The sequence below is a fragment of the Helicoverpa armigera genome, chromosome 30 (genome assembly GCF_030705265.1).
Source record: "Helicoverpa armigera isolate CAAS_96S chromosome 30, ASM3070526v1, whole genome shotgun sequence".
Taxonomy (NCBI): Eukaryota; Metazoa; Arthropoda; class Insecta; order Lepidoptera; family Noctuidae; genus Helicoverpa; species Helicoverpa armigera.
Window position 1 is genome coordinate 1,483,118 of NC_087149.1, and position 13,251 is coordinate 1,496,368.

The window sequence follows — 13,251 nt, forward strand, 5'->3', positions numbered from 1 at the left end:
AAAAAAGTCTCGTGGGGTTAAAAAGATTGCATTAGCTAGTTTGTGAACTGGCAACACTTATGAAAAAATAATGTTGCCAGCTCATAATTTGTGATAGTAAATAAATAGTTTAAAATTGTTGATGAATTATAACTAAGTCAGTTGAATTTAATTGAATTAAAAATTAAAGCCTTTGGAACACAAAGTTTTCTATAGTTCCAATTTCTAAAAAAAACTTACGAAAACGAATTAATTAGTTGATATAAAAAATGGGTCAGAAAATACAAAAAAATCCTAAGACCTACAAGAAAAAAAAAATGTTGCCAACATTACTGGGTTGCCATATCACTAAATTTGGAATTACATTTCAATCGATCACATCCTAAATCCTAAAACCTACCATTAAAAATACTTATTTTTTTAATATCCAAAATTCAGGTAAAATTAAAACCTAGCAAAATCACAAGAGAAATCACTAACCTAGTTAAAAACAAAAACTACCAAAAAAAGTTGCCAGCGTAAAAAAATCTACTAAATTAGAAATTAAAAAAAATACTGTGGGGTTGCCAGCGTCGTTTTAAAAATAATACTATTTTACCTTTTTATTAGCTATTTGGGGTTGCATCTCGCCATGTGCTGAACCATGAAACGTTAAAAAGCCCGGAATATGGGTGTTTTCGCTTTTTATGAAGTCTTAATGATTCTTCTGAGGCGTACCAAAATTGGGGAAATTTATCGTAAGGGTACTTTACTGGTTCTTTCACGAATGGTTCTGAAGGGTCGTCTGAAAAAGGAGAAATATAGTTTTAAATATTATTTAGTAAAGATAAGATATTCAGAGAAGTACCAATTGGACAACAATGACCGTGTTTCGGAGAACTCGTTATACTGTAGGTAGGCTGTTCATCCTCCGAGCTTTTTTCCCAACTATGTTGGGGTCGGCTTCCAGTCTAACAGGATGCAGCTGAGTGCCAGTGTGCCACAAGGAGCGACTGCCTATCTGACCTCCTCAGCCCAGTTACCCGGGCAACTCGAAACCCCTTGGTTAGACTGGTGTCAGACTTACTGGCTTCTGACTACCCGTAAAGACTGTCAAGGATGTTCAATGACAACCGGTAGGTGTAGGTCCCGGCTGTTATTTGAACATTTTTGGCAATCGTTGCGGGTAGTCAGAAAGTTCAGTAGCAATCGGGTGCTCTGGTAAATGTGTTGAGAATGTCAAATAGGCAGTTGCTACATGTGGTACTCTGCTACATCCGGGTAGACTTAAAGTCTACTCCAACATAGTTGAGAAAAGGCTAGATTATACTCAGGAGCATTTGTAATAAAACAAATTGCGCAATATTACCCGTATATTGTAGACACGATATTGAAGGTTGCGCGAGGATTTTAGCGCAAAAAATGTTGTTGCACAAAACTTTTTTTTATTGCGCAACATGTTTTTTGTCATTTTTAGACTAGTAACGCTATACACTTACGTGGGGGTAAGCAGTAAAGACAGAATATCCTATGTCGGCGGCTCTCGTGCGTCTCCAGATGTTTCTTGTGGTGCTTGCGGCGCGTGGACACGTGGGGGCAGCACGGACACGGGATGGCGAAGTCTTTGCGCAACCTCATTATTACATTGCTCAACCTTGCCCGTATATCGTAGAGATGATATTGAAGGTTGCGCAATGATTTTTAGCGCAGTAATTTTGTTATTACAGTTATTACATTGCGCAACATTGCCCGTATAAACAAGAGGTCATTTTAAAGGTTGCGCAATGATTTTAGCGCAAAAAATGTTGTTGCGCAAAGCTTTTTTATTGCGCAACCTTGCCCGTGTATAGGTAGAGGCGATATTGAAGGTTGCGCAATGATTTTAGCGCAAAAAATGTTGTTGCGCAAAATTTTGCGCAAAAAATTTTTGTTGCGCAAAACGGTTTTTTGACATATTTAGACAAGTAACGCTATATACTTACGTGGTGGTAAGCAGTAAAGACAGAATATCCTATGGCGGCGGCTCTCGTGCGTCTCCAGGTGTTTCTTGTGGTGCTTGCGGCGGGTGGACACGTGGGGGCAGCACGGACACGGGATGGCGAAGTCTTTGCGCAACTTTATTATTACATTGCGCAACATTGCGCGAATAATGTAGAGGTGATATTGAAGGTTGCGCAATGATTTAGCGCAAAAATGTTGTTGCGCAAAATTTTGCGCAAAACTTTTTTTATTGCGCAACCTTGCCCGTGTATAGTAGAGATGATAGTGAAGGTTGCGCAATGATTTTAGCGCAAAAAATGTTGTTGCGCAAAAATTGCGCAAAACTTTTTTTATTGCGCAACACGTTTTTTGACATTTTTAGACCAGTAACGCTAAATACTTACGTGGGGGTAAGCAGTAAAGACAGAATATCCTATGGCGGCGGCTCTCGTGCGTCTCCAGATGTTTCTTGTGGTGCTTGCGGCGGGTGGACACGTGGGGACAGCACGGACACGGGATGGCGAAGTCTTTGCGCAACTTTATTATTACATTGCGCAACATTGCGCGAATAATGTAGAGGTGATATTGAAGGTTGCGCAATGATTTAGCGCAAAAATGTTGTTGCGCAAAATTTTGCGCAAAACTTTTTTTATTGCGCAACCTTGCCCGTGTATAGTAGAGATGATAGTGAAGGTTGCGCAATGATTTTAGCGCAAAAAATGTTGTTGCGCAAAATTTTGCGCAAAAAATTTTTGTTGCGCAAAACTTATATAGTCTTTTTTGGATCTAAAAAAGCTATCTATTTAAATACTTACGTGGGGGTAAGCAGTAGAGACAGAATATCCTATGGCGGCGGCTCTCGTGCGTCTCCAGATGCTTCTTGTGGTGCTTGCGGCGGGTGGACACGTGGGGACAGCACGGACACGGGATGGCGAAGTCTTTGGGGACGCAGCCGTGGCGTTCTGCTGCGTGGGTGATAAGGGTTGATGCTACGCGGTAACCCTGGGGAAAAAATATTTTATTTACTTTTTTAAAAATAGTTTAGGTACACAGTTACATACAGAACATAGACAAAAATAGAACGAATAGTGAGGCACAGACTTATATTTTCATATGAAATCTCTTCCAGCATTTCTTTAATGTTGGTATTCCATACAATCTTCAACTAAATTAGACTTTGGAAAGCTTGAGGATAAGTAACAGCCGCACGCTGGGCGCGGTCAGTCCATAGAATGGGTGAAAATCTTGTCAAGACAAGTGGCTTGTCATGCATGAGGAGGCCATCCAGAACAGTTTCAGAAAGCATATTAAACGGTTAGGTCCTGCCTTTTGAACATCTTTAGCAATCGTTACGTGTAGTAGAAGCAAGAAACAACCAGCAAACAGTCGGACAACCAGTCATACCAAGGGTAACTGAGCTAGGTGGGTTTGGTTATCGAGTTGTGGAGGTCAGAGAGACAGTGATAATATGTAAAACACTAGAACTAAATTGCGTCCCGTTACAGAGGAAGCTGACCCCAATGTAGTTGAGAAAAGGCTAGGCAGATAATTATATGAGTTTTTTTTTTTAAATAACTTACTTTAAAGCAATGTTCGCATTGATATGGGAAGTTCTTCCACTTGGGGTTCTTTTTTCTGCTGAACACCATCTTGTAGGGCTCGGTGGGAAACCAGTCTTCAGGGTCGAGAAGTAACTCTACCAGCTCCGTGCCTGTAATTATAAGTGATATTAAATATTGGATAAATCTTCGAATCTTAGTCATATTAGAAATGCGAACTTTGGTGCTAATGGCTGAACGAATTTTAATGTAACTTGACGGTAAAACTGCTCATTCATGAGAATAACATAAGGTGTCTTTGACATATGTATATGAAACCGCAGGCGAAAGCTAAAAATATAAACCTTTTTTTTTAATGCAAAATTCTCAGGAACTATTAGTTTGAATCATGGACTAGCAAGCGCAGCGTAGGACGTCCACCAACAAGGTGGACAGACGACCTTATGTCGGTCGCCGTCGACGCTGGATGCAGGTCGCCTCCAACAGGTATCTGTGGAGATCTAAGGGGGAGGCCTATGTTCAGCAGTGGCTATGGCTGAGATGATGACTCTTTAACACAGTTAGAGAAGAATATCTGAAAAGCAGTCTTAGGCAAAGGCGAGGCGGACCTCTCGAGTTTGAGGGTGCGGGTTCGATTCCAGGTCAGGCAAGTACCAATGCAACTTTTAAAAATTTGTATGTACTTTCTAAGTATGTCTTGGACACGAATGACTGATAAAAAAGTGAAGGGAAACATCTTGAGGAAACCTGGACTATTAAGTCTGAAACCTGCATTGAGCAAGCGTGGTGATTAATGCTCAATCCTTCTCCGTGTGAGAGGAGGCCGCAGCCCAGCAGTGGGACGATATAAAGGCTGTAACAGTAAGGCGGATCTGGAGTTGCATATCATGTCACAGCCTGGTTCTCATCTGCATCCACCTACTTGACAGGAAGCTAACCACCATAGTAAGGAAAAGGCTAGGCAAATCCTTTTTTTCATCAAACGTCCCCTCCCGCTGTGGGTTAGCAGCGGTGAGGGAGTGTCAGACTCTTACTGACTAAACACCGTCGTGTTCCGTCGTAGGCCTTTTATGTACCAGGGCGGTATCTCTTTCGAACAACCCGCAGCCCCGGCAGACCTTGGGCCCCGCTGGGGAGGCAGTTCCTACCTTCAGGCAGTTTGATCTCCGGCTGTGGTGGTGGTGGCTGGACAGGCTGTATGCTGACTCCGGTGATGCTAGTGTTGTTGGCAGCTAGCAGGCTTGATAGTATCGTGTTCTGGGTCTGTAAAGAAGACTGTTTTAAAGTTAGTTGGAGGTTCAACTTTTTCTTGATTTAATGTTTCAAATTAAGGCTAATTAACGCAATTTACGACGATTGATCGAGATCATTTTTATGGGGATGCATGAAGTAGTTCCATTGGAATGTGGGTGAAACCGCTGACGGATGCGTCTTACTACAAAATGGATTTCTTCAATGTTCATGTAGGATAAGAAAAAGTTCTTATAAACGCGACAGTTTGTATGTAGGGATATTTGTTTTAATTTTACTTAAAAACAGATGGATGGATTTTGATAAAACTTAGCAGTCAGATAGCATTTACATAAATTATCAAAATAACATAGACTACTTTTTATCTATGTATGTATATACATTGATATATTATATGGATGTTGCTGAAAATACAAAATTAAGTTAATTATATCAAGAATATAAACTTCTTTATATTTACCTGCAAACCTCCATTAAAACTCTGCGAGAACTCCAACTTCTCAGCTTTCGGTTTCCTCTTATAACCTTTCGGAGGCCCTCGCTTCTTCGCCACTTCTCCATTCTTCTTATACCGTACCACTTCTCCGTTCACAACCGGAGTAATAGTCAACTTAGCTGGTAAGGAATACCGATGATGTAGATTCTTTACCAGACTTTCTCCATTTTGCGGTTTGGTTGCAAATGATAATGGATTCGCTAAGTTTAGAGGATTGTTCACAAAATTTGGTAGCGTATTCGTAGGATATATGGAGAGGGATTTCGGTGTGTTGAACGCAGGTATTTGGTAAACTTGAAGGTTTAGTGGGGAGTATTTTATGCGTTTGGCTGCAGGCTCGTCCGAGTCATCTGAGTCGGTTGGTGTTTGTGTGATGCTGAGCGGGTCCTTGTCTGATGCAAAGGTGTCTGCTCGTTCCTTTTCTTGGACGCAGAACATCTGGAATTGTGGTTTTGTATATTAATAATACTCCAACAATAGTTATGATTACAATAAGAGAGAATCAATTGTGTAAATTATTGTAAGAAAACAAATACATTTTATTTTAGCATTATTTATTACCAATGAAAACACATAGGAAGTGGTGAAGGGCAGGCATTTTGGGGGCTGTATTTTGTAAATGTTGGCATTCAAAAAGTGCTGTTTTAAAAACAAGTTAGAATAAATGATTTGAGTTTAATGAATCTTAGTGGCATAGATGCTTTACCATCATTCACACAAAAAGTACTGGACAGATTTTGATGAAACTTTTCTGTGATAAACTTATATCTGAATACTGCTTTTTATCCTCTTGTGGAAGTTCCCTAAGGACACTGGTGAAACCAATGGTGGAAGACAGTATGCACCTATATTTTTTTTTTTCAAAATGAGTACACTTGCATCTAAGTATATCTTGCTCAGAATACAGAACTAACATTGTGAATTCGATAGGAAATAATGTAAAAATAGTTTATAGTTGTAGTGCAAATCATTTATAAGTTTTAAAGCAAAATCGTCTTTTAATAAAATCAAACGTTTAATAAGGGTAGACTGTTATGTTAAAAACATGCGTCTTTTTGCGCGAAACTCGCAAAACATTAGCAGTCGAGCGGGTGAATTGTACAAAACTAAGAAAATGAAAGTAATTTCCTGTCTTTTTATTTACGGTTAGACAAATAATCGCGGACGCCGCATAGCGGTTCAAACGCAAAAATGTTACGAAATTATGAATCATACATTTTAGATCCGTGTCATTCTTAATTTTCGAGATAACACGAGTCATTAATAATGTTAAAATCAAAGATAAAATGCCTAAAAAGTGAAAATAACAAATCGTAATACAAACTTTTTTCACAAATCACAAACGAAAGATTGACGCTTGGTAAAAAAATCAACATTCGATTTTCAAAACACCACAGCACCTCACTTTGATTAATTTAACACGAAAATTGGCAAAATTAACACATTTTAAAGCTTCTAAAGCCCACAAAATGGCGTTGTAATTCATAAATGCAAGAAACAATAAGACTTCTCATGAAATAACTGCACACGGGTATACACTGCGTTGATCTAATTATATTATTACGTACTTATTTTGAATGAAACACTAACCTTTTACCGGTTTTTCACACAGTATGCACCAAAATAATGTTATTTAGCTCACATTAATGGCGTTTTCCTTTGATTTTTGTTGTTTCTTAGTTAAAATTATAGCGAAACATGAAAATAAAAGGTTAAGTACACCCGTATAATAATAACAAGTTCTTTTGTATAGTGTTGGGCACGCCGAGCGAGGTTAGTGACTGAGTGAGTGACACGCTTCTAGAAATATCGAGATGTGAGTATCGATTTCTTAAATTAAAACGATGATGGTAAGTAATAAGATAAGATCGTTTTTTTCGTAAATTAGATACACGTTTAGTTATACATTTTGTTTCTTTTTTAATAGTCTAATATTTTAATGACTAATAGAAATACGATATAGAGCTCAAGCTCATTTAACATACTGTTTTTCCTTTTTCTTTACAAAAGCATCGGTGTGTGAGTTTATTTCGATATCATCAATCATTCATAAAACACCTTCTGTTCTAGCATTCATTTTTAAATTAATCGATTAACTGTGACAATCGATTATTGGTCATAAAATACCCTTTGGTCCAACACTATCAAGTGTTCAAAGCTTCACGTACGCGCATTAAGTTGCATTGTAAATTATTCTAACATAATTTATACTTTATCTGTATTGAAATAAAGTCTAAATTGATTTATGTAAGTTGTTACAGTTAAACGCATCGCGATTGGAGCAATTTTTTATCAAGAGCGTCATATTTATTTAACGTTCGGAAAAATATTTATATTATATTATTTCGTAACTATCCTATAATGTCTTAAAGTTAAAGAGAGCAGATGCGGATGCGCCCACGCGCGTAACGACGCGCGTGTCTACGTTACGCAAGCGGTGTGGCCTGTCTCATACATTTCCATACATTACAACTCATGGTTACGCCGTAACTACGCGCGTGACTACGCGCGTGGTTACGCATACGCATCCGGTCTGCTCGAGCCTTAAAATGTCTTATTGATGAGACGTTTGTTTTTATATATTTGCTTTGAAATGTGCTTGCTTTCTTCACGTGTTTATTTTAGCGATATACATGTATTGTTTTAGTTTCGAGTTGCGTCCACTAGATGTCGCTAGTAGCTAGCAAGATATTGCAAGTGAGAATATTACTAAATTCTACTTGTTTTATATTTACGAACAGTTAATTCAATCAATATTTCGTGAATAGGTATCAGTTTGAATGGAATTTTCTGCATTTCTGCCACGCAATCTATTTCATCGTCATTTGCCTAGCTTTCCCAACTATGTTGGGGTCGGCTTCCAGTCTAACCGGATGCCGCTGAGTACCAGTGCTTTACAAGGAGCGACTGCCTATCTGACCTCCTCAACCCAGTTACCCGGGTAACCCAATACCTCTTGTTAAGACTGGTATATTATACCATAAAGTCTATTTGTTTTGTGTTATTAAAGGTGGGTATTTAACGAGCAATTTTTTAAATTCATTGGCAGAAATAAAAGTAGCCTTTCTATAGGTAGTTCTAGTTAATTTCAGCTATACATAGTATCTGCTAAGATACTTTCAATTTTCATCTTACTATCCTTGTATCCGACCGTGCTCTCGCTGTGGTATATTGGGCTGACAAAGTGTAGTTTCACTATAAGACATGTCATCGACACGAAAGAATTATATCCTTCACTAAACGAACTTTAAAAAAGGGAAAAAAATACACAAAAATGTTCGATAACCATTTTTATTTCAAACTTAATCTAACTCCAACGTCGTTACAGAGTGCTTGTTTTTCACAAAAAATAATAATAACTAATAAAAAAAAAAGAAAAATAAATTACTAAAGACTAGATGACAACGCTGTACATGACCAAGTTTTTAAAGAATATTTGAAAGAATCACATTATCACATACCACTTGGTCTTACTTACTTGGCCCAAAATCATTGACAGCATAAACGTCAAATTTCTTAAAACGTCGAAAATTGAATATGAAATGTCATAGTAAACTGTTGTTATAAGAAAAACTGACGTTTATTTTGTCAGCAAACTTAGGCCTTAGTGTGCGACTGATGATTTTTTGTTTTTCAGGAAAATGTATATTGAAATTGGCTAAAAATATCTTAACTTACTGAACATTCTAGAACGATGCTTTTTGTCAACAAATAATTGTATTGAATATTCATATTTTTTTGAACAGTAACTAAATAACAGTATCAAAAAGAGTTATTGCTGTAACAAATGAAAGTGCTGGAAAAAGATATGAAATCCTAATTTCAGGCCCAAGTACATCGATAACATAAACGTCAGTTTTCTAAAACCACTGTTTACTATGAATTTTCACGTTCAATTTTCAAAGTAAACAGTTATTTGTGAAAAAAACTGACGTTTATATTGTAGATGAACCATAAAATGTCATCTATCCGTTTTTCTGAGCAGATTATTTTTCGAACACCTTAAAATTGTCTATGAAAGCTTGTGATTAAATACTTTTTGGACAAAACCTTGTCAGTCGCACCCCAACATTTCCATTCACGCATTATATACAATAACCACTAAATACTACAAGATTTGGCTTCGATAAACTGTCTACTTTTTTAAACTGGTCACCTTTATTTTGGTATTAAATTATGTCATGTAAAAAAAGGTCTTATGAATAAATAAATAAAGTCTAAAGTTACGCTGTGTTTGTTGTGAAATTTCCCCTTTTTTTTTTGACGTTAAAAAATTAATCTTACTTAATTATTTTTTTAAATCTAATCCATTGTACTAGGAAGTTCTAGAAACATAAGACAAAGTATGGAAAATCTAGCACTAAATGACTTATATGCTTAAGTTATAATTTCACAACAAACAATGCTTTATGTTATATATAAAAAAAACGTCAGGTTACACAAGTACAAGTTATATCATAAATTAAAGTTATATTGATTGACAACTGGCTTACAGTTTTGGTTTATGTACTGGTAATCAAGAAACTGTTACTATATACAAGAAAAAATAAACCGTCTTACGACAAAAGCGTTTAAACGTTAGTTTAACACTTGTCTAAAAAAATGTCAGATTATGACGTTGAAATAAGGTCCATTTTGCAGCTACAATTTTTTTAGACAAGTGTTTGACACATGTTTAAGTTTTTGTAGTAAGACCATACAAGTTTTGCTCGAGTTTACAAAAAAAGATTATATTCAGCATTTTAATGTATTCTGGACTGAAAATTGGCACACTCTAGTGATATCAATCATAATAGTTGGATAGGAGAGCAAAACTTGAAATAAAAAGATTCAGTCATATATGTAACTGAAATCAAAGATATGTTTTGTTACAAATAAATGCATTATTATTACAAAGTCAAATTGACACTCATTTGAGTTTAGTCAAGAGAAAAAAGAAACCAAATTTTTCCTTTTTAGTCTTATAACCACTGTTAATGGACAGCACACTTTTCAATAAAACAGAAAGTACGCAATTGTATAAAAAATGATATGTTAACAATTGCTTAGAGAAAGTTGAGCATACGAGGAATGATATATACAAAGAATTCATCATCTGCCGAGCCTTTTCCCAACTATGTTGGGGTCGGCTTCCAGTCTAAACAAATGCAGCTGAGTACCAGTGTGTTACAAGGAGCGACTGCCTATCTGATCTCCTCAACCCAGTTACCCGGGCAAACTAATATTCTTTAGTAAGACTGGTTGTCAGACTTTTTGGCATTTGACTGCCAAAGATGTACAAATGACAGCCAATGACTGACAGACATGATGTACAAAGAATGGGTGTCATTATATCTACTTGAAACGACAAAAAAGTCACATGAAATCTGTTTATAAACAGTCGTGTCAACTTGGATCCGTAATACAAAAAAAGATATTCGAGACTAAGCGGTTTTAGAAACTAGTTTTGGAAATCATAGGGCCCAAAACTGATGCTTAAGGCAACAAACTTGAATATTATTTTGTAATACGGACCCAAGTTGCCAAAAAAAACAATTACTTTTCATCAATTTTAACAGTAAGTATACATTTTTAAGTTTTAGACTGCTAAGTCTTCTACCATCGCTATCTAGGCGAGACTATTTCCAAAATCAGAATTTACTAAAGAAAAAAAATCTAAGTTTTACATACTTAAAGCTCAGCAATGTCTATTGTCGTAATAAAAAATGCGTCCTCATAATTTTCTACCAACGATCAGAGAAATTTAACACTGGCAACCCAGCGTGGTAGCTTTGGTAGATCTACCGGCTGATTTAAGCTAAATTTTCGATCGTTTACATTTCGCTTTGAAAGAAATATTATTATCATATGGATAGATAATATTAGAAAATTCGCGTATATGTTAAGAAAATTGTTCGGAGGCATTTTTAGGAACTCCCTTTGAAAAAACATCGATTTAGCGTCCTATTTCTTTGAGTTCTTCATACATAAGAGACAGAAATTACGATTTGCAATTTTAATATAATTAAATCTATTGTTATATTTGTATGGAAGTAAGTAATGTAGTAGGAATAAAATGGATGGATTGTATGAAAGATGATGTGAAAAATTTTCAGTATAATATGTAACATATTTCCAGTAAAATTTCCTTCAAAAAACATTAAAATTCACCTCGCCACTGTTTCTCACTTAACCGCGGATTAATAATTAAAGATTATGATATGATTATTACAGTTAATAATTATTAAATGCTTACAATAGTGTCATGGACGTACATTACAATCGTTTTTCAATATTTTCTTAGTTTCATGTCCTTAATTTGAAATTGAGAACAGCGCCATCTATTGACAGCATTGACGAAACTTTTATGTTTCAAAGATGGTGAATTATTTTCATTTCTCAGGACACAAACTTAGGCAGTGCTACACAGAAACGAAAGCTATAATATAGCTTCAATTTTAAAATGTTCTTTTAACTAGGAACCTACCACTTATACTAGCATTACTATAGTTTTTATTTACAACTTAGCCTCGCGAAACGGGATACTATTGGGGCTTTATTTATTTAGTTGAAAAAACAAAAACTAATCAACATTCTAAATTTGAATTTTTCATCCCTTTTAAATTGTTAGTCATTTGGTAAGATTTCAAATCTCAAATTTTTATTTTTAGAGCATATATTTTTATATTTAAGTCATTATGAAACGTTGTTTACCAAATTCCTATGTTGAGAGTGATTCTATATTATTAGTTTTATATTATTATTCATTACTGTCGTATAAAATTTCAAACCGTTTACAGTATACTTTCTTGTAAACCCTCATTTTAAAGAAAAAACAGTGTTAATGTGTAATTTTAAATATAACATAATAGAGAGGAACTTTCACTGTTGGAAAGCTACACTCCCGATTAACATAGGCTATATTTTATCCCGGTACGGGCAGTAGTTAAGAGAGTGAATCTTGTAAGAAAGAGTCTATAGGAAAAGAAGATTTTGCAATCATTTATAGTGTCTTAAAATTAACTCATTAACACTGTTAAAAAAAGTATTTAGAATTGAATAAAGTAATTATTTTTGCGCCGCATATTTTAGAAAATCTGTCACTATAGGTATATTCAACGGTACCTTTAAGTCAGAAAATAACGTTTTTATCAGTCAAAATGTGACGCAACATGGCTGCCATTTCCCGCCAAACAGTCGCAAAACCATAGATATCTGCTGCAAAAGTTGCCAATGAAAAAAAAATGTTAACCAATCATAATCTAATCTTACGTCACACCGCCGCCATTTTGTTTTCCAACACTCGAATAAATAACCGACATCAACGAACCGTTTTCTATATATTAATTAATTAATCAATGTTGATATATTATTATTAATTTCTAATCATTATTTCTTTGTACTGAAGACGCGACATCCCTTTTGATTTTCCACTCGAATTCAGTACAAAAAATATCCCTAACCTACCTACCAGACATATACAGAGATTTTTTTGGGATTACAAAAGAAATTTTGGCAAAAGCACATCAGGACTTGTACGTGCGGATTACATCTTTGATTTGTGCTCTACAGAGGGGGCATTGACCGCCCCCTTTGCCCCTCCACTGTTGGACCGCACATCTATAACACATACACATATGACCACACATATATAGTACAGAATCTATAGGATTTTCATAGCATATAGTACATTCAGCTCCCGTCAGATTCCCTGTAGCACCCCCTTCGCCGATGACAGAGTAAATAGGCTGATGTCTGCTAGTAGAAGGACCGTTTTGAAGCCTCTCAGCCAGTCTCAAAGGTTCGCTATGTCCGTTGGGTATTTGAGCCTGCTCGTTCAAGTTGTTCTGACTGGTTGACGAGCACTGGTTGTCGGCGCGAGGTCGGGGTGGTTGGTAGCTGCAGGATGAGGGTTGGTTGATGGGCAACCCAGTTAGGCAGAGCTGTGAGGTTGTCTGGATCGGCTGGAATGGAGAAATTTAAAGATGAGTATGTGGAAAAATCTAGACTTATTTCGCAATGGGATCA

The 13,251-nt window shown here is 36.2% G+C and overlaps 2 protein-coding genes across 5 annotated transcripts in view; both read right to left on the minus strand.

The window, feature by feature from the left end:
* Window positions 1-236: 236 nt before the first annotated feature.
* On the minus strand, window positions 237-7,032 carry LOC110380540 (uncharacterized). Of its 3 annotated transcripts, none has more exons than XM_064043086.1 (6): window positions 6,835-7,032; window positions 5,209-5,682; window positions 4,646-4,760; window positions 3,519-3,649; window positions 2,754-2,940; window positions 237-763 (listed from the first exon to the last, which is right to left on the minus strand). In XM_064043086.1, exons 2-6 carry the CDS (start codon window positions 5,680-5,682, stop codon window positions 585-587), a joined length of 1,086 nt encoding a protein of 361 aa, XP_063899156.1. In that variant the 5' UTR covers window positions 6,835-7,032; the 3' UTR covers window positions 237-584. The 3 variants fall into 3 exon arrangements, with proteins under 3 accessions (XP_063899156.1, XP_063899154.1, XP_063899155.1); XM_064043084.1 differs by having other exon boundaries at window positions 4,646-4,772; XM_064043085.1 differs by lacking the exon at window positions 6,835-7,032 and adding an exon at window positions 6,569-6,806 and having other exon boundaries at window positions 4,646-4,772.
* A 1,487-nt stretch (window positions 7,033-8,519) lies between these two features.
* Window positions 8,520-13,251, minus strand: part of LOC110380541 (protein neuralized) — a 46,450-nt gene continuing 41,718 nt past the window's right edge. For both annotated transcript variants that reach the window (XM_049848106.2, XM_049848105.2), the window contains exon 4: window positions 8,520-13,187. In XM_049848106.2, the coding sequence (XP_049704063.2) occupies window positions 12,750-13,187 (438 nt within the window). In that variant the 3' untranslated portion in view covers window positions 8,520-12,749. The remainder of the gene's footprint in view (window positions 13,188-13,251) is intronic.

What these genes read in the sequence shown, in the direction of transcription:
- LOC110380540 (XM_064043084.1), bottom strand. Translation starts at nt 5,682, where the DNA reads ATGTTCTGCGTCCAAGAAAAGGAACGAGCAGACACCTTTGCATCAGAC. An exon ending in AATGCGAACATTGCTTTAAA is followed by an intron (nt 2,941 to 3,518) that starts GTAAGTTATTTA and finishes TTTTTTCCCCAG; the next exon opens with GGTTACCGCGTAGCATCAAC. An exon ending in TCTCTACTGCTTACCCCCAC is followed by an intron (nt 764 to 2,753) that starts GTAAGTATTTAA and finishes CTCCTTTTTCAG; the next exon opens with ACGACCCTTCAGAACCATTC.